At 38.7% G+C, this 21346-nt stretch overlaps 3 protein-coding genes across 4 annotated transcripts; 1 reads left to right on the top strand and 2 right to left on the bottom strand.

The window, feature by feature from the left end:
* Positions 1-176: 176 nt before the first annotated feature.
* Pbp49 (proximal sequence element A Pbp49) lies at positions 177-21250 on the bottom strand. Of its 2 annotated transcripts, none has more exons than XM_075313210.1 (2): positions 21110-21250; positions 177-1462 (listed from the first exon to the last, which is right to left on the bottom strand). In XM_075313210.1, the coding sequence occupies exon 2, from the start codon at positions 1447-1449 to the stop codon at positions 193-195; it is 1257 nt and encodes a 418-aa protein (XP_075169325.1). In that variant the 5' UTR covers positions 1450-1462; positions 21110-21250; the 3' UTR covers positions 177-192. The 2 variants fall into 2 exon arrangements, with proteins under 2 accessions (XP_075169325.1, XP_075169326.1); XM_075313211.1 differs by having other exon boundaries at positions 177-1459; positions 21110-21245.
* LOC142241446 (uncharacterized) lies at positions 2034-21250 on the bottom strand. The gene is made up of 3 exons (XM_075313215.1): positions 21110-21250; positions 4952-5127; positions 2034-2400 (listed from the first exon to the last, which is right to left on the bottom strand). The coding sequence occupies exons 2-3, from the start codon at positions 5112-5114 to the stop codon at positions 2087-2089; spliced, it is 477 nt and encodes a 158-aa protein (XP_075169330.1). The 5' UTR covers positions 5115-5127; positions 21110-21250; the 3' UTR covers positions 2034-2086.
* On the top strand, positions 10583-19355 carry LOC142241443 (uncharacterized). The gene is made up of 3 exons (XM_075313212.1): positions 10583-10629; positions 10845-10934; positions 17619-19355. Exon 3 carries the CDS (start codon positions 17623-17625, stop codon positions 18700-18702), a length of 1080 nt encoding a protein of 359 aa, XP_075169327.1. The 5' UTR covers positions 10583-10629; positions 10845-10934; positions 17619-17622; the 3' UTR covers positions 18703-19355.
* Positions 21251-21346: the final 96 nt, after the last annotated feature.

Raw genomic sequence — 21346 nt, 5'->3', positions numbered from 1 at the left:
CAATTGCTATCTTATTAAACTTGTCATAGGAACTACATCGAGAGGTTGTAATTTTTTCTTTCAATCAATTCTTACACCAAGGTCAATGAGGAAAAAAATAAATTACAACATTACTGTATTGTTTCAGTTACTGCTCATAGCTCACCCACAAACTATATCAATTGAAAAGTCACAAATGACAAATATGACACTTTATTCTTCAATACGACTGGGTTCTTCTTTTACCACAATAGTAACAAAATCATTTTCATCAGAGTCATTTAATAATGCATTCATATCACCAGCCTCTCCACCTTCATCACTATTTTCTTCCTCATTGTTCAATACTGATATTGCATCATCATTTAATCTGTAGGCTCGAAATTCTCCCACCTTTTTCCCATCTATATAGAAAAATGATTTAAAACAATTTCGACACAAATATGAGGGATCGTTAAGAAGACGGTTGCTTCCTTCCACCACAAATAAAAAATTTACTTTGCTGCAGATGTGACAAACTCTCCCTTTGAAACGGTTTGTAGATTTGCTGTGAGGATATTTGTCTATGTCCATAAGCTGTTTGCAGGGATTTACAATTACTTCCAGTTGAGAAAAAACAAAGACATGCTCGCAATTGCCATGATGTTGATATAATTGTGGAAAACCCAAGCTCACAGTGAGATCGATCATTCGAGTATCTTCCATAGATGCTACTTTAAAGTTTAAGTCTGACAATCCTTTAGCTTTTTTTGCCCAGTTCCGTATGGTCTCTGAATAATCTGGGTTTTGTGGATTACGTTTGTCGTTGTAAAAAGTATCAGTTATAAAGAAATATCCGGGATCAACAATCTTGGTGGGTAAGGGTATATCGGGGTTCTCACTCACATCGTAAAAATGGCAATTGTTACATATGCAAGATATTTTATCTCTTAAGTCTGTTAAAACATTTGAACCCAAGCACTCGAACTCTTCGGAAAATACTGGACGTTCAATCGTTCTGCCAGCATGTGTTACACGTGCTGGTCTGTAAACACGTATATAAATTTTCAGCTCTTGTTCCGGTAATAGAGGCGATGAACCAGAAAAACAGGGACCCTGTGATTCCCCGAAATTAAAATATATTTCGGGAGTACGCTTGTATGGATTTTGTCCCTGCTCTCTGTATTTTTTTGCATAAGCGTATGATTTCAATGTAATGTCATTAGTTGGAGGATTAAGAGCAGTCCGTTTATTTTCCGAAAATCCTGGTATAAATTCTGCTACCCTTGCGTCGTCTTCATGTGCAAGATTTTCTATAGAGCATTTCTCTTCTAAATTTTGAAACTTCGTATCGTCCAAATGAAGAATTTTCTTCAAATCAACATTTCTGTTTGGTAGCGTAAAGGGGCGTTTAAACATTTGTTTATATTCAAGTAAGAACTTTTTAAAATTAATTGGTGGTTGCATAGGTAGACCAATAATTTCCTCCATATTGTGTTGGCTGCTGGAAACAGAAAAGGGTAAGTGATTATTTTTTGATGGCTGTTGGTTTAGAATATTTTAAGTCTGCTATAAGCCCGAACATTTCTATAATGAATTTTCGCATGATCAGAAAGTTGCTTCATAATATAGAAACTTCGTTATTCATAATTTACATATCTTCTTGTTTTTATTTAAAACTAGCCGAAACCTGCCGTTTTGATTTTTTAACTGAGAGACTATTTGTAAAAAAATATATCATATTTATACAACATTTTGGATTGACTAATTCAACCATATCCTTCTCAGAATATTTCGCAGGATAAGGTTATAAGACAATCCTTCTGAAAAAATCCAAAGGATTTGAAGTTATTTTTGAATTTCATTCAATTTGTCATGAGTTGTTTGGACTTAATAATATCACTCATTATTACTCTTTTTAAGATGAACCGTGACAGTATGACAGTCCTAGTAAACAATTTAAACAAATATATTTATCTGGATTGTATGTCTTTCAATCATTTTTAATATGGATATCTTACCTGGCGAGAAGACAAAAAAAAATCAGAAATCTAAATTAATAAAAAAACACACAATTTATAACTCGTTTTAATATTTATTTGATTTAAAATGACTTCTACATTATAAATTAAAATAGATCTTTCTCTTTCCACTGAGGATCATTGACATTTGGAAATTGTTTTATGGCTTCATCATAGGTGATACTAAGTTTCATACTATTATCATTTGTGGTATTTTCTGTTGGAGTTTCAGCCTCCTGTGTACTTTGTTCTGTGTCCTTTATACTCTCTACATACATTCTTTCGAAATGTATTACTTTATTTGTTTTTCCAAAAATTTTGAATTTTTGACGACTTGTGGCTTCGAATAGGGAATCTTCCGAATGGTTTTCATCGTCTTTTTCAAAAAATACATCGGTACCCATCACATAATCATATGTACCTACAGTATTAATTACAATGATCAATAAATTTATATCATTCGTAGTGTTTGGAGAAGTAAGAGTCGTTCAAAAATGGCTACAGTTGGAAATATGATGCGGAATATTCGCACTTACAGAATGTATTTTTGTGGGCAATGTACAGCTCGCAGTTTAAATCCGATCGTCCTTAAATCTGGCATAGTTGCTTTCTTCGGCTAAAGGATAAACTCTATTGATTTCGAAAGTGTTTATGTACTTATATCCTTCACATTTCGCACATCTGAATGTTTTATGAGTCCACTAAGTCGTTTCTGACTTTATGTGTTTTACAAGACACATTTTGAAGTTTCATAGTAAAAATTAATACAGTAGTATTTATTACAAAAAGATATTTGACATTTCTTTTCGGAATGTGGCGAACATTTTTCCAAATCTTCCGAACATATGTATATTGTATGTAAAATTACGTTTCCAAAACAAAAACTGGCAGAGATTGAAGGCGAGCATGCTAACCAGTACTCCACGGTGGCCATCTGAAGGTATGTTTCTGTTAAATAAAGCTTTTTTACATCGTCTGGTGGTCGCCCAAAACTATGCTTTATAAATATATCTGCTTAACTGCATGCGTTGCTTGTGCGTTGATGGCTATAGTGATAATTGTCTGTTGATGACAATGACGCTACGTAGCCCAGTGTATAGTTTGTTGCCTTAGAAACTTTATTGTCCGCGGTTCGATTCTCCGTCCAGGCGAAAGGTAAACTTAAAAAACGGCCATCGACTGCCGCAAATCTCTCAATGAGATGGCTGAGCAGTACAATATTCACCTAGTATGGGTGCCTGACCATAGGAACATGCCGGGGAACTGCGAAGCGGGTGAGTTCGCAAGGCTAGGGTCTACCTTACATATTCCAGGGGAACTAGAATCTGTTGGTATGCCCCTGGCTACCTGCAAGCTCATGCTGCGTGAGAAGGCTGTTATGATGGCAAATGTTCGATGGGAGAATTGCAAGGGCTGTAACGACACCAAACAAATATGGCCCCATTTAAACTTAAACCGCACACTAGATATGCTAGTGTTCTCGAGACGTCAGATATCACTCCTGATATCTGCTATAACGGGTCGCGGCCTGATAGGCGATTTTGCAAAAACTATAGGCGCGAAGTATAATGACTATTGTATGAGCTGTCATGATGCGGAGGAAAGGGAATCAATTAAACACCTCTTGTGTGAGTGTCCTGCATTTTGTGTAAAGCGCAAGCAACTTTTAGGAGCATATAGCTTCAGATTACTGGCGGATCTGGAAAACGTTAACCTAAGCAGTCTGCTAATGTTTTTGGAACAATCAGGTTGGTACAACAAAGAAAAATAATCAAGAAGTTTCAGCGGTTAAAACTAGAAGTGCCCATATGTAATAGGTACTTTTAGTTAATGTGGCATCACAATGGACTGAATAGTCTAATGACGTTTTCTTTTCTTGTAAAAAATGCGCACTTTTTATGCATTTTACCCGGAAAATGTACTTTTTAGGTTCTTTTCTAAAAAAAACAGGCAAAAGCGCGAAAAGGCTTTGAATTCTGTTGTGAAAATAGCGCCACGCATAGAGGCAAATTACGGGCATTTTCAGCACTGCCAACAAACGAGAGTGCTGCGATTGCCCTGCCTCCTTCTTTGAATTCTTTTCTGCCCGCTGAAATGATAGCATTTTTTTAGGTTGCTGGTAACATTTTAAAAATGCGCATTCTGTACAGACAAAATGAAGGCAAAGCACTTTTTTCAGAAAAGAAAACACCATAAGTGAGCCTGAATCTTAATCGGGTTGCCACCTAAAAAACATCAAATCAAATACATTGTTTGTATTACAGAAAAAGGTGCCAAGAACTAAACAACTTGTGGAAGTTAGAACGATGTGAGCAATTAGCCAGAAAAGAATTTTGTTTTTTTGAGCTTGTCTTTATGAAATTATCACAAAAAGTATATACTTTTATTCCAAACTGATTTCATTGCAAATAGGAAACTATATTTGTTTGTCTTAAATTTCATTTGGGAGGAAAGAATTATTTTCTTGATGTACGGCTTATGTTGTGCGAACTATTACTGTGGTCGGAAAACAATGCCAGATGTGACAAACGTAGTGGATTACACTCTGGTGAAACCGCTTTTCGACACACAGTTTGAAACTCCAATTCCCAACAGTGGGGCGTGGTGCATACTGACCCCGGGGAATTAACGTTATATAGATTTCTAAGCGAATTTTAGGGCATATCACTTTAGTCTGCTAATGGTTTTGGGACAATCAGGTTGGTTCAACAGAATGAAATAATCGGGTGGGTTCAACGGTAAAATCTAGAAGTGCCTGTATGTAATGGGTACTTTTAGTTAATGTGGTATCGCAATGGACTAAATAGTATAAGAGGGCCAGAAAAAACTCCGACTGCCACTTCAACCTAACCTAATAAATGTTAAACAAACAACGCCATAATTGTCTTCATTATTATTTTCCAACTATAGGGTCTATTTTGAACGGCTCATTACTCTCCCAAGAATACAATAAATCGCCATTTTGTACAAACCTTTAAACATGCTGCCATTTATTTCTGCTACAGGGTTTTTGGTCTCAAGACCAATAATTTTTATAGCTGAGTTCTCATCTGCCAACTCTTTAGGTACGATTTGATTTTTAAAATCAGCAAAAACTAGATATTCCTCCTCTTCATAGTCCGAATCATCACTCATTATGAACTTTTTGCTTTAAGAAAATAAAAAATAATCGGTGTGTATTTTACCAAAATTACAACGAAATTAAATTATTATCGAAAGGTTAAAAATATATGTGCACAAAATTGAAAAAGAATATAATCAATAGTTTGTTAAATGGGTTTGTGCCTTTATGGAGAACATAGAGCCAATTATGCAAAGAAATAAACCGCTTGGAAAATGAGAAACAAACAATGTAGACTATTCAGTCCATTGTGGTGAACTTCTCTCTTATCACTGAGTGCTGCCCTATTCCATATTAAGCTCAATGACCTCCTTTTGATAGCCGAGTCCGAGCGACGTTCCAAATTGCAGTGAAACCACTAATAGAAGCTTTGAAACACTCAGTAATGTCGTGGTGCAATGGTTAGCATGCCCGCCTTGCATACACAAGGTCGTGGGCTCGATTCCTGCTTCGACCGAACACCAAAAAGTTTTTCAGCGGTGGATTATCCCACCTCAGTAATGTTGGTGACATTTCTGAGGGTTTCAAAGCTTCTCTAAGTGGTTTCACTGGAATGTGGAACGCCGTTCGGACTCGGCTATAAAAAGGAGGTCCCTTGTCATTGAGCTTAACATGGAATCGGGCAGCACTCAGTGATAAGAGAGAAGTTCACCACTGTGGTATCACAATGGACTGAATAGTCTAAGTGATACATCGGGCTGCCACATAACCTAATGCGCTTTTCAGACTATCAGTTATTCCGGACGACAGTGCTCGTGTCGAACATATCCCATATATTGTGCACATTATAAGTTAAGTCCGAAGGCATAATCGATACTGCTGCATGTTTATGGGATCGATAACACATTTACCGATTATTTAGTCACCGCCGACAAGTCGTATCGATCCGACACACTGTAAGATTCTTTACAAACACCGACATTCCGTCCGGAATAACTGATAGTCTGTAAAGCGCATAACCTAACCTAACCTTGTATTGATATATTTACAAACAGCTGTTTAATCCTCAAATCAACGAAATCTCGTTATTTTGCCAGTCCGAATACTTGAGATTTGTAAAGAGATTTGAGTTCTAAATAGCGAGATTTCGTGCCTAGTGCGAAGTATTAGTGTATGAAATGTCCAAATAGTATTAAATATGATTTATCGAATAACATGAAATTTGAATTTCATGTTATTGGGGGTGCTATAGCCCCCCTAGCTAAAAATTTATAGACTGAATTTATAGGTTCAATTAATGTTTTATTTCATAAAAATGAATAAAAAATAGACATCAAAATAACTCGACAATTAATTTATAATAAAGCAACTAAAAGTAGTTCCACACTTTTCCCAGCAAAAAAATGAGAGTTGTTCTAAAGGCACAACTTTAAAAGCACTTAATTATTAATTATTTTAAATACACAGGAAGTTTTTTACTTCATTTTTTTTTCATATTTTAATGCGTAATTTTTTATTTTCTTTTTTCAAATAGTTTAAAAAAAGAGTAAGAATAAATAAAATGGTACAAATTATTCAAATTTTGCCACAAAAATGCTAAATACATTATAGAAAAATCAATAATTTTTGAAAATATTCGAAGAAAAACGTTTCAAACAAGCATTAGAATGCATTAAAAGTCATAAAAAATATAAAAAAAATATTTATTTGGGAAAATATCACAAAATTTTTTAATTCACATTCAAAACACTGAATTCGGATCACACCTTAAAAAGTGGTGCAAATTCATTGCAACGGCTGTTGAAACGGTGGACATTCGTTCTATGACAAGTTCATATTACATTCATCGCTTCTCCGCTTATCCACTTCTTTTTTGGCGACGCTTTTTTGCAGCATTAAGAGTTTAATTTATGAAAGAATAGTTTTAATATCAATTACTATTTTTTTAATTGATTAAACCAGACTAAACAAAATAATAAAGGAGCTTTAGTTATTCAACTAAATTATAAGTTCAACCACAGCTTTATATCAGACTTCAAACATTGCCATCGGCAACTCCTGCCACAACACAAGTAATTCGATTGTGCATGAAAGCCTTTAGCGTAACTTTGTGCGGTTGTGTATACTTGTTTAATTTTTATAAAAATGTAAAATCGTAGATAGGTTTTCAAATTCTGGGGGGAGGGCTAAAATTTTTCTGGGGGTCTAAATCCCCCACCCCAGAAGCCTTCCTACGCTTATGGTAACGATGTTCTGTTATACAAGAAAATAATAATTCGTTCCTCCCAAACGAAATTTTAGACAACCAACCATCGTCTACCATTTGCTTTTCGCTGTAAAAAATTTGTTTAGAAGAAAAGTATGTACTTTTAATGATAAACGTTGATTCTTTTACAGGATATGAAAAAATTTCACAAAGACTAACTCAATTTTTGTTATTTTCTGGCTAATTGCATCTTTCTCATTTCTTTGAGGCATATTTAGTTTTTAGCACTTTTTTGTAATACAAACAATATAGAAGAAATTACAGCGAAACCTTGGACAGTTGTCTGCGGACGTTTGCTATATCAACACATTAAAATTGATCTCAGATAACTGGACACCTCTCAAATGTAGGCGACCGTGAGTCCCAGTTCTCAGACGTTTCACTGTATTCGATTTTATATATTTTTTTAAATTTTAGTTCTGGACGGAGAATCGCGGACCATAAAGTGGCAGCCCACTTTATTTTCAGGTTCACTTACCAGGTATACTGGCATCAAGTGAGCGTCAACATACAAATGTCTCGATAGGGAACATTTGTTGCCCTTTTTTTGGTTATTTGGTATGACAACTGTGAAAATATTTGCGTTAAAAATGTCGAATTTTGCACCAAAAAGTGACGATTTGCAGAGAGCATTAATTTATTGTTTTCATTTGAAGAAAAGTGCTGCAGATTCGCATCGAATGCTTGTCCAGGCATATGGTGATCATGCTCTATTAGAAGCAACATGCAAAAGTTGGTTTCAACGTTCTGAACCGTTGAAATTATGTAAGAAATGAAGAACGTGGAAGACCACCAAAAAAGTTTGAAGAGACGTAGTGCAAACGATATGAGATGGAGAGACAAAACCAAATGGCAGCTATGTTAAATGTTTGAAATATTTGTCTTTCTGTTTGGTTAATTTGTGTTTATTTTCTTTTGTTAAAGTTAATTTCCCTGAGGACGGACAACGATGGTGTTCGAAATATTGGAAAGAATTAAAAATTAAACACTATAAAAAAAAAAAACTAATATTTTATTTTGTTTTATTACAACATGACCTCAAGCCTTACAAACTCTACAAATAGTTGCACAACAAACAATTTCTTAACATTTAAAAGCTATGTGAAAGATTCAAAAGTTAGCAAAATGGATGCAACATGAAAAAAACTCATTTCATACTATTCTATCCATTGTCACTGACCATGTTGATCCACTGGGCTATATGCTATTGTCATCAACAGAAAATGATCGCTATGGCAATCAACGCACATTCAACCCATACAGTCGACCAGTTATATTTATAGAGCACAGTTTTGGGCGCCCACAAGCCGATGTAAAGAAAATTTATTTAAAAGAAATATTAGTCGGCCCTTTCATACAAATTATGTACAAAATACAATTTTAGGAAACGGAAAACATGTAATGTATGTATATTCATCCCAAATATTTTCGCAAGATTTCGAAAGGATGGAATTACATACTACTATTTTACATATTTAATACGAAACCTCAAAATGACACAAAGGCAGAAAGGAATAAAAAACACATAATTTAAAAAAAATTACAAAAATAAGAATTTTGTAACAAAACTTTTGTTTTGTGAACTTATTGAAAATTTAAAAATTCAGTAAGAAAAGAACAACGTTTGCGATACCCGTTTTCCAAACGTATCTTTGCGTGTATTTAGTATAACATTTAAAAGAGAGGATCAGCCGTTTTCTACACCCAGAAAACAAATTCGTTGCCCTAACTGATTTTTTGCCAACCGAATGAAGGTCTTCTACCATCCTATTCGGTTAAGGCAACTACCCCGAATAGTACTTGCAAGCAATCTCTTGTCTTAGGTAAGTTGTTGCATGTAGTACAGTGAAGTGTATTTCTCCCACCCCTATTTTTACATCAGTACAAAATGATGTTTGCACCAAAATAATTTTATTTCAATGTAGGTTCATACCCTGCAAACATTTTTTTTAATTTGACGGCACTTCTGACAATTCCCATCACGTCGAAAACAGTCGTATACGATATCCAAAATTTGTCGGAAAAGCGCCGTCACTAATGAGAAGTTGTATCACTCCAAGTTACGATATTGAAGCATCCCATTAGTGCAATTATTAAGTGCCTTCTTAGATAAATTTAGAATGAAGCAATTAAGAGCCCCATCAAACTTTTAGTTAAAAGAATTATTATGGTCAAGTATAACACGATTGTTTAGATGTTTATTAATTTGAATAAAAGTTAATAAATTCTTCCATGTACATATAATATAATTAACATATACATGCGACTAAAATCACGTTGAACATAATGTTGTACACCTCTAGCCGAAATTTCCGCTACCCATAAGAAATGCTAACGAAAATTCCGTGAGGCGTTATTATCGATTTTTTACATTTTGTTCGCATAAGAAATACATTGCAAAACTGTGTTATTGGCAAATTAAATTTCCGCGAGAGGTGTTTACCGTGTTTAATAAAGGAATGATGTTGAGTCACTAGTTGCCAGTGTGTTTATCCTTGATCGAGACAGCATGTCTGGAAAAATATCTGAAAAAAATATCATTTTATTCCATTTGGAATATATATTTTGGGTCGTGGTGAAATTCTGAGTCGATCTGTGCATGTCCGTCCGTCCGTCTGTTGAAATCACGCTAACTTCCGAACGAAACAAGCTATCGACTTGAAACTTAGATGTAGGTCGGATGGTATTGCAAATGGGCCATATCGGACCACTTTTACGTATAGCCCCCATATAAACCGACACCCAGATTTGGATTGCTGAGGTTCTTAATGGAGCAAAATTCATCCGATCCGGTTGAAATTTGGTACGTGGTGTTAATATATGGTATCTAACAGCCATGCAAAAATTGGTCCATATCGGTCCATAATTATATATAGCCCCCATATAAACCGATCCCCAGATTTGACCTCTGGACCCTCTTGGAGGAACAAAATTTATCCAAGATTTGACCTTCGATGCGTCTTGGACGAGCAGATTCCATCCGATTCAGTTGAAACAACCATGCCAAACCAATATTGTTATATATAGCCCTCAGATAAACCGATCCCCAATCACACATAAATTGGTCCATATCGGTTCATAATTGTATATAACCTGTTTAAGTTCGAGTAAAGATTAATTGGACTTAATAGTGTTCGTTAGAATTTGTATACTACTTTTTGGTACATCCCTGCCAGAGTAGAAATGTCATAATTTGAATATTAATTTATCTTGTCAAAAGCCCCGCCTTCCGCCATCTTGGTTGAGAGCATCTCTCACTTTACTTGTTATCGATAAGCCAATTGGTGCGGTTGCAAATTTATCCATATCGTTGGAAATTATAGGTAATATTGTTTACCATTAATTATAATAGAAAACACCTTAATAAAACCTTCTGCTCTTGTTATATATTGAAAATATTAAACTATCGTGTTTTTATTTTTCTCTATATTTCCATACTTTTCGCATTCGGCGAACATTTTGGTCCTTCGAGCCGGATAATTGGACTTCGGAGTGGAAGAATTGGTTTAACCGGTGTTTTTCTTGGTTTTTGTTATAGACACAGTCCACCTGACCTGGTCATCAATTTCACCTTAAACTCAAACCAATCAGTTCATCATCCTCAACATCTGTTTCATCGTTTTATAAGGTAAGTGCAGTGCATTTTCCCTTATAAAGTGAGTTCGCGGTCGGTGCAACAACAAATATAGTGGTCGTCCGTCCATTTAAAGAAAAAAAAAGGTTGTTTTACAACGCTACGCGATCGGTTTTTATTATAAATATTCCTAAAAGTGGTGTACAAGTTCAGTGATATCAGTGAATATTAGTGTTTTTTTTTATTTAAAGTGGTTTATTTGCCTTTATTTGCGTGAAAATATCGTTTTTCATTGTTTTTAAGTAAATTTTCATTTGCCGACGGCAAAACGCATTCAAGGTTTTTGTTTTTGTATTTCCATTTTGACGTCTGTGCAAATAATTTCGGAGAGAAATAACTTAAAGTACATATTTTCACCACTTTCGTACACTAATATTCACTATACACATATATCACTCTCTTTGTTTCGTATATTCACCACTTTTTCGCGTTTTCTGTGCTGAAATTTCATTTATTAATTATTGTTTCGTTCATTTGCATACATTTGAGAACATACAAAAGCTTTTATTTTGTTTTGTTCTCATCAGTGTTGCGCTCTTAGTCGATTGCTATAGTATAGTGACTAATCGGGCACATCTCGTACTATCGTGTTATCGGATATCGATCATCATTTGAATTCTTAAGGGGGCTATACACTACGTGTAATTCCCACATTAGAATTCAAGTTGAATTCAAAGGTTTGAATATTTCCCTGTTGGAATCGGGGCTTGAATTAAAACTCGGTATATTTTGAAACTTTTACGCTCTCACACTGAGAGAAATTATTCGATCATTCAAATATTTGGTAAATTTTGAATATTTATTGGACAGGTATTTATTATTATTGATTTATTTATACCTTTGTTTATTATTATTATTATTATAATTTTTCTTGTGTCAAGCGTTCGGGGGTAATATTTTGTGCACCCTACATTCAGTATTTTCGGTTTCTGGGAACGTTTGATCTTTTGTCGGATTTTCGCGAGTTGTGGACTCGAATTAATCTTTGTAACTCGAGATAAAGTGCGTTTTGATATTTGATACGGATTGATTTATTTTGATAGTGAAAATTGTGTTTTTTCGTTTTGGTCGGAATTTGAGTTACTTTTGCGTATTTTGCTATTTTTATTGAACGGAACCTTGTCTGAGTTTGGTAATTTTATTGGCCGTTGCTTCTTGGCTATATTGTAATTTCGTATTTGGTTACATTCTTCAATTTGGTAGTTGAACGTAAAGTTAGAATGTCTGTATCTCCCTTTGATCGCTTTATTCGCGTTTCGGACGCTCTTATTAAATTCCACGCCCATTTTAATGCCATGAAAGATGAGGAGTTAGACGTCTATAGCCTCGAGATTCGAAGTGAGGAATTGGGGAAGTTGTGGACAAAGGTTCAGGATTGCTTTGAGGAATGCGTGGCTAGTTTACAGGGTGCCGGAACAACGCAAACGAGCGATATTGAATCGGTGGACGGGAAATATGACGCGTCCCATCAGGCTTATATGAATTGTTTGTCCGCGATAAATCGAAAATTGGGCCAGTTTCGTCGGTCACGTAGATCATCGATCACTTCGTCTGCGTCTTCGGTCGTTGCAGCATCGAGACGGAGTATCGGGTCTCATAAATCGACTCAAGGATCCGAAGCGATTTGGGCTAATAACGCGACTACTTCGATACCGGCTGATCGGGATGGGCAGTCGCTGCCTAATGGCAAAGCCGGGTTTAGGGGTGAAGTGGCCGTTAGTGGCCCTCCACTTTGTGATATGGTTCACAATTTGGCGTTGCCACCGTGCGATACGGATGTATTTGAGGGCAATTTTCTAGACTGGCCTACATTCCGGGATTTGTTTCAAGCAGTTTATGTTAACAATTCAAGATTAACGGACGTCGAGCGTTTGTGTCATCTTGTGCGGAAGACCAGTGGCGAAGCTAGGGAAATTGTCTCGAAGTTTCCGCTGACACATCGAAGTTTTGCCCTCGCGTGGAAGGCCCTCGTTGATGCATACGACAATAAGCGGGTTCTAGTTCACAATCAACTTAAGTCTCTCTTTGCAATTTCGGCAGTATCGGTAGAGACAAGTGCGGGTTTGAAATCGATTCAACGTGGAATCAATGGCTGTCTTTCGGCATTGAATACGTACGAAGTTTCGACCGATAATTGGGACCAGATACTCGTTTTTATTTGCCTTCAACGTTTGCCGCGGCTCACACAGACTCTTTGGGAGCAGAGTGTTAGGGACAAATCAGCCCTTTCGTCGTGGGCGGATTTAGACGCTTTTTTGTCCGAAAGGGTTCGTACGTTGATGTGTTTGCATGATTTGCGGGAAGACACGTCTTCGAAGCGTTCTCAGGAAAAGAAGGTAAAAGCGCATTTTACCAATGCGTCTTCTTCTAAATCGTCGCGTGCTTCGTCGGAATCTAAGTGCGTTATTTGTCCTAAACATAATCATAGACTTTCGGCTTGCGTTAAATTTGGTAAACTCTCGGTATCGGAACGTTACATAGTGGTAAAACGTAACCGGTTGTGCTTGAATTGCTTAATGAAAGGTCATGAGATGAAGGATTGTCCAAGACAATATTCGTGTGCAAAATGTAATTCGAGACATCATTCGCTATTGCATCGCGATTCTACGCCGTCTAATAGCGCGACTTCGGCGACGGGTTCGACCAACACCTTGTCGAGTTCAGCGGCTAGTTTTCAACCGAGAACTATGCCTTCGGTTGATCAGCCGCAACCTTCTACCTCGTCGGCGTGCCTACCTCGCCAGGCATTTCATACGACGCAAAATAGGGCCGTGCTTTTGGGAACTGCGATGATTAATATCATGCACGATGGGGTTTCATATCCGGCACGCGCTTTGATTGACCCCGCTTCAGAATCTTCGTTTCTGACGGAACGCTTTCGAAATCGGGTGAAACTACCGGTTCACGCGGCTAATGTTACAATTTCGGGGGTAAATAGCGCAATTTCGGCCAAATCGAGTAAAATGTGTAATTTGAAAATCGGATCTCCACTCAACGCGTCGGTTTTGTTGGAAACTATGGCTATAGTGCTCCAATCTATATCCGGGAATTTACCTTCCTTTACGGTGTCGCAGGAAGTTTTGTCTCAGATTCCGGATATTCGCTTAGCTGATCCGAATCTTTTCGTGTCGAGACCGGTCGATATTCTACTAGGCGCTGACTTGTACCCGAGAATACTATTAGAAGGTTGCCGGCAGATTGCGGCTCAATCATTGATAGCACAGAACAGTGTTTTCGGCTGGCTAGTAACGGGTCCGATTTCTACATCGCAAATTCAAACATTTACTACGACTATAGCGGTTGATGAAGAGGAAAATTTAGATAGAACGCTTTTACGGTTTTGGGAGTTGGAGGAAACACCACGTAAAGGGGTTTTGTCCCCCTCCGATAAGTTCTGTGAGGAAAATTACGTTCGGACAACGCGCAGAGATTCGGAAGGTAGATATATAGTTACACTTCCGCTAAAGGAAGAGCTCGGTCCTCGTGGATATTTGGGTGAGTCCCGAACAACTGCTTTGAGGCAATTTTATCGTAATGAATCGTCATTATCGAAAAGGCCGGACGTGAAATCAGTTTATGATAGTGTTGTTAAAGAATATTTGCATTTGGATCACATGAGGCCAGTATCCGCCATTTCTGCAAGTGATACACTTTCGTGTTATCTTCCACATCATCCTGTCATTAACCTCGAGAAGAAGACTTCCAAACTTCGCGTCGTATTTAATGCGTCTAATAAAACGTCCAACGGGAATAGTCTTAACGATATCCTTCACGTAGGTCCCACTTTGCAGCAGGACTTAGTCCTTCTTATTGTGCGATGGCGACTATTTAAATACGTGTTCAACTGCGATATTACACAGATGTATAGGCAGATTCGAGTGGACTCTTCTCATGCTCCGTTGCAGAGAATTGTTTTTAGGGATTCTCCGACAAGGACAGTCCAGGACTATGAACTACAAACGGTGACCTTCGGTGTAAACTGTGCACCATATCTCGCGATACGGACACTGTTACAGTTAGCTGAAGACACTGAGGAGGAGTTTCCACTCGCGGCCGATATATTACGTAAATGTATGTACGTTGATGACGTTTTGACCGGAACTCATGACCTTGAAACTGCGATAATGGCTCGGGATCAATTAATCGCGGCGCTTGCGACGGCTAAATTTGAACTGCGGAAATGGACATCGAATTATAGAGAAATTTTAGATTCACTACCGCCGGAATATTTGGTTGATGCTCAATTGCTGGCATTTGTCGAGGCTAGCAATTCGAAACCATTGGGTGTGAGATGGAATGCTCAATTGGATGCATTCTACTTCGCGGTCGAGCCTATAGCAAAAAGGTGTGGATACACTAAACGGGAAGTGTTGTCGGCTATCGCGAAATTATTCGACCCTGTCGGTTGGTTAGGTCCAGTGATAATTGTGGCAAAGATTATCATGCAGAAGGTTTGGCTTGATCGCGTCGGCTGGGATGAAATACTGCCTTCGGCAACGGCATCCGAGTGGGAAAAATTTGTAGATAGTTATCCGGATGTCAATTCGATAAATATTCCTCGGTGGATTCGTTACACACCGTGCACTTCGGCCGAGCTTCACGTATTTTCAGATGCCTCGGTTAAGGCATACGCGGGGGTAGTATATATTCGAGTTTTGGCCCCGAATGGCGAGATTGTCGTTAATTTGCTATCGTGCAAGACGAAAGTTGCTCCGTTGAAATCGGTTTCTTTGCCTCGTTTGGAGCTTTGCGGCGCTGTTTTAGCGTCCGAACTCGCAAGAACGGTCATTCGAGAAATCGGTATTGATTTTGGTCGAATTTATTGTTGGACGGATTCGACTATTGTACTAGCCTGGTTAAAGAAAACGCCTTCGGCTTGGACAACATTTGTCGCGAATAGGGTATGTCGCATTCAGGAGAACGTCGGTGGTACGAATTGGTATCATGTGAGGTCGGAGGATAATCCTGCTGATCTTGGCAGCCGCGGTGTGTCCCCTTCGGATTTGGCCGCCTCTCGACTTTGGTGGCATGGGCCTCAGTGGCTATCGTGTAGTCAATCGGAATGGCCGGTTCGTGACACTTCCTCTTTTGACACCGACGTAGAAATTCGGTCTGTGAAGGCACATGCTTCTTTCGTTAATTCATACGAGGATGTTCTCGATAGATTTTCTTCTCTGGATAGAGCGCTGCGTGTTATTTCATATGTTATGAGATTCTTTTATCGGACGCATCCCGCTCATAGGCGTGATTGTAGCTATGCGGATCACAGTTTATCATCGTCTGAGATTAGGGCAACTAAAAGTCGCTTGATAGTGCTTGCTCAAAAAATGAATTATGGTAATGAATATAAGGACTTGATGGATAGGTCTTCGTTAGGTACTGGCAGTTCACTTGTTTCTTTGAACCCGTTCCTTGATGAAATGGGTGTAATGCGGATGTATGGTCGTTTGAGCCGCTCGCCTATTCTTTCGTATTCGGAGCGGCACCCTATAATTTTGCCCTACAGCTGTCGATTCACGAAGCTTTTGGTGGAATTTGTTCATTTGATTTCCATTCATGGAGGAAATCAGTTGATGTTGCGTATTCTTCGTATAGAATACTGGATACCTCGGGTGAGGAATCTTATTCGTTCGGTTATACATAGGTGTAAACCATGTCTTTTGGAGAGGAAACGGGTTTGTAGTCAGGTGATGGCTCCTCTTCCTCCGGAAAGAACTGTTCTCGACAGACCTTTTACGACGACTGGCGTAGACTATGCAGGCCCCTTTGAGGTGAAGTCGTTCACCGGACGTTATTGTCGCATAACTAAAGGTTATGTGTGCGTTTTCGTGTGTTTTGCTACTAGGGCGATTCATTTGGAAGCGGTTTCCGACTTGTCGACTGCCGGCTTTCTTGCGGCATTTCATAGGTTTGTTGCTCGTCGGGGTTGTCCTGCGACCATTTTCTCGGACAATGGGACAAATTTTGTCGGTGCGTCGCGTGAGCTTGAACGAAATTTCCGGGATGTAATTAGGGGAAGCAGTGATGTCGTGTCCTCTAAGTTTGCACACCAGGGCCTATCGTGGCGATTTATCCCAGCTGGTGCGCCTCATATGGGAGGCCTTTGGGAAGCTGGGGTGAAGAGTTTTAAGTTGCATTTCAGAAGGCAAATAGGGAATGTTCGTTTCACGTTTGAAGAGTTTTCGACGGTGTTGGCTCGTATTGAGGCTTGTTTGAATTCAAGACCTCTTTGTCCCCAATCGGATAACCCGCAGGAGCTTGACGCTTTGACACCGGGTCATTTTCTTATAGGTGCCCCTCTACTCGCCCCTGCTGAGCCAGTTATAACCGAACAGCCTCTTTCGTTGGTGAATCGGTTTCGTAAGGTACAGGCTCTTGCACAACAGTTTTGTGTACGTTGGAAAGAGGAATATTTGAAGAATCTGCATATGAGATATAAGTGGAAATTTCCTCAGCGCGATGTTATGGTAAATGACCTAGTCGTTATTCGTCATGAACAGCTTCCACCAACTTCTTGGAAATTAGGTCGAGTCGTGTCGGTTCACCCGGGCGTAGATGGTCACATTCGGGTCGCGGATATACGTACGGAGAATGGCGTTGTAAGACGACCTATAGCTAAGTTGGTCTCATTGACCGACACTTCGGCGAACTCTTTGTAATTCGTATATTTTCTCGCAGTATCATGGAAAATACCTCGTGCTTCGCTGACGACTTGGAAAATTTCGAGGTTATTATGGATCAATCGGATGATGATACTGCGTGCCCCCTTGATATGTCGGCGGTCGAACGGGCATTGTTGGAGGAGCCGATGGCGATACCGTCGCCTGCCATTCCGGAGGTTCAGCTATCGCCCCAAGAAATTGAGAGTCCACCTCCGGTAGTTGTGGATGAGCCCGTGGTGGCGCCTGCTGTAGTAGAGGCTACTGATGTTGGTCGAACTCCTGCTCAATTGGTTTGCAGGGTTTGTGGAGGTCGTCACGCATTGCGGCGGTGTCGGAAGTTCCTCTCTCTTTCGATTGAGAAGAGGATACGTATGGTGGTACGACATCGCTATTGCTACAGATGTCTAGCACAGACCCACCAGTCGAAGGATTGTCCTAGCCGGCGTAGGTGCCCCAGTTGCTCCGGGGACCACAATGTTTTGTTACACGCTGCGGCTGTGGCGCCTCGAATTGAACATGGGAGCTCGAGGTCTGCTCAGCGGATTCGTAGTGGGAGCCATACGAATCGTCCGTCCGATCTTGCTGTGGCACGGTCATATTCCGATTTTGGCGGCGTCGGAGTTCTGCCTCTGCAGAATGTCGTTACTCTGGCGCCCAGCCTCGTAGTCCGCGTGTCCCCCCATGGTGTGTCCGTTCCGGTCCGTGCAGTAATCGACAACTGCGCGCGCCAAAGCCAAATCTGTCGTTCTATGGTCGAGAACTTAGGGCTACCGGTTACAAATATTGAGGGGGTCCAATTTTGCCGGTTGACAGTATCGTCCGCTTATGATCCAGAGCAGCGACTGACGTTTACTGCTCGTGTGCACGATCTAGGTCGTGTGTTGACCCCCGCCGAAGCCGTGCCAGAACGGATCAAGGAATCCTTTTTGGGATTACCTTTGGCAGATCCGCAATTTTACCGAGTGGGACGGGTTGCGATCGTTTTTGGTCCTGAGGTGTATGGGCGAATCATAACACATAGGGTGTATACGTCGCCCGGTCTCCCGGTGGCTCATTATACAATCTTCGGTTGGGTTCTGTCCGGGTTGTGTAACTGCTAGGGTAAATGCGCGAGAGCCCCCCTTTTGGGTTCTAACGGCCCCCTTTTGGCCATCGTTTTATTGTATCTCTTCGCGAGAGCCCCCGTTTTGGGGTTCTAACGGGTCCCCTTTTGACCCATCGATATATTGTCGCGAGAGCCCCCCTTTTGGGTTCTACCAGGTCCCCTTCTGACCTTACGTAATATCTAGTCTTAGGTTGAATTTGAAAAGATAAATGAATTAATAAATTGGATTTATGGTAAATGAACTGAAGGAAACTCACTTTGCACTGCACTTAGCCTCATTTTGTATTTTAAGTTTAGTTTTAGTTACAACATACCTTGATGTTGCAAGGCGGCCGGCAATGTTTAAGTTCGAGTAAAGATTAATTGGACTTAATAGTGTTCGTTAGAATTTGTATACTACTTTTTGGTACATCCCTGCCAGAGTAGAAATGTCATAATTTGAATATTAATTTATCTTGTCAAAAGCCCCGCCTTCCGCCATCTTGGTTGAGAGCATCTCTCACTTTACTTGTTATCGATAAGCCAATTGGTGCGGTTGCAAATTTATCCATATCGTTGGAAATTATAGGTAATATTGTTTACCATTAATTATAATAGAAAACACCTTAATAAAACCTTCTGCTCTTGTTATATATTGAAAATATTAAACTATCGTGTTTTTATTTTTCTCTATATTTCCATACTTTTCGCATTCGGCGAACATAACCCCATATAAAGCGATCCCCATATTTCAATCTGGCTCTCTAATTACCGGTCAAGAGATCATATCGGTTACCTATATATACCGTTTTTTGTCTACTATATACCACGTATGGACTAACTTACAATTAAAATTATAAACAATCGTGTTTTACTTGACAACAATGATTCTTTTACAACTATCTTAAAATTCACTTTTTCCGATAGTTTGAAGGGGCTCTTATTGGCGTCGTTCTAAATTTATCTAAAAAGGCACATAATAATTGCACTAATGCGATGCTTTTTTGTAGTAACTTGGCCGTCAATAGTTACGGCGCTTTTGCCGTAACTATTGTTTATACGATTATTTGTTGGCAGGGATATGTATCAATAATTTTTATTGAATATTGTTTGGAAAACGTTCCTGATTTAATGATGGTAATTGGTGTGCTAACTATAACTTTTATAAGCCTTTAATGAATAGATGAACAAAACTTGATGGCTTTAAGCGCCGTCCAGATTATAAGTTATTCCGGACGGAATTTCTGTTTTTGTAATGAATCGCAAGAACTTGTCGTCCAAAAAGTATGTTATCGACCGCAAGGCGCATACTGCGCCGTTCAGACTATAAGTTTAGCTGGACGATAGTGCTCGTGTCGAACATATCACAGATGTTGGCCACACTATAAGTTATGTCGGATGGCATAATCGATACTGCTGCTTGTTTATGGGATCGATAACACATTTACCGATTATTTAGTCATCAACGAATTGTCGTATCGATTGGACACACTGTAAGATTCTTTACAAACACAGACATTCCGTCCGGAAAAACTTATAATATGTAAGATGCATTAGCTAAGTGTACACATATAAGACCGGTATGCACCTCTTGCGAAATTTCCGATAGTAAAAATGTATATGTCTACAACAAAAAATGGTTTGTGTATAGAGTGTAGAGAAATATAATACACACAAATTTGAAACCAGCTAATCGCTTTTAATAATTGTTCATATTTGTTCTAAATATTCATCAAATAAATTGTTGATTATTTACAGAGCTCTTAAAACGTTTACACACACAATGATTGTAATAAATTAAATGTTTGTTGCCATGAGTTGTCAAAATCTCTACAAAATTGCTTTTGACAACCCTGTTATGAACAACAATTTTCATTAAGAGGTGCGTATCAGCTTACGAAATTGAAGACTACCGAAAATTTCGTTAGCATAAATGGCAATGCATTTCTTATGGGAAGGAAAATTTTCGCAAGAGGTGCATACCGGCATATATCGGATATTTCCGCTTCTCATAGGAAATGCATTACTATATTTGCTACAGATTTTTTATATTGTGCTCCCCTAAGAAATATATAGCAAAACTGCATTATTGGAATGAGAATTTCCAATAGAAGAGCATATAGTTTTTTTGTTTAGCAGAATATTGTATTTTTCGTCAAACTTTTATTACCCACATGCGACAAATAGTTGTACAACTATTTATAAAGTGTGTCTTGGTCATAAAGAATGTGAGTTAAGAAGAAGAGAAACGCCTAGTACAGTGTTGTATTACATACGGCAAGTATGGCAACTCTGCTAGAGCTGTCTTTTTACACTTGTGTGCGTTGACATAGGAAAGGCGGATTTTTAGTATTTTTTATACAAAAAACAGTAAGTACACAAAAATAAAATGAGATAACATTATATCCAGTTACAGGACTTACCGTTTGTAATTCGGTTGCTTTGTTGTATAAAAAATATTTTTTATTTTCTTCAAAATAACAATTTTACTTGGATTTTTATCACACAGCTTTTATTGCCAACCTTTATCACACACACACCACCACCACTAATACCACCATTTTGTTGGGCAACCAAGAAGAAGAAGATACCCGCAGAGGAAAAAAAGTACAACGTCACTTGGAATAAAACAAAACACACAGCCGCTTGCGTAGAATAAT

The sequence above is a fragment of the Haematobia irritans genome, chromosome 5 (genome assembly GCF_050003625.1).
Source record: "Haematobia irritans isolate KBUSLIRL chromosome 5, ASM5000362v1, whole genome shotgun sequence".
Lineage (NCBI taxonomy): Eukaryota > Metazoa > Arthropoda > Insecta > Diptera > Muscidae > Haematobia > Haematobia irritans.
The sequence above is the reverse complement of the archived record's forward strand: the minus strand, read 5'-3'. Positions and strand labels throughout refer to the sequence as shown.

Excerpts from the sequence above, each read along its gene's own strand:
- LOC142241443 (XM_075313212.1), top strand. The coding sequence starts at position 17,623 with ATGGAAAATACCTCGTGCTTCGCTGACGACTTGGAAAATTTCGAGGTT.
- LOC142241446 (XM_075313215.1), bottom strand. The coding sequence starts at position 5,114 with ATGAGTGATGATTCGGACTATGAAGAGGAGGAATATCTAGTTTTTGCT. Across the intron at positions 2,401-4,951 it reads AAATGGCAGCATGTTTAAAG|GTACATATGATTATGTGATG; the intron begins GTTTGTACAAAA and ends TTAATACTGTAG.
- Pbp49 (XM_075313210.1), bottom strand. The coding sequence starts at position 1,449 with ATGGAGGAAATTATTGGTCTACCTATGCAACCACCAATTAATTTTAAA.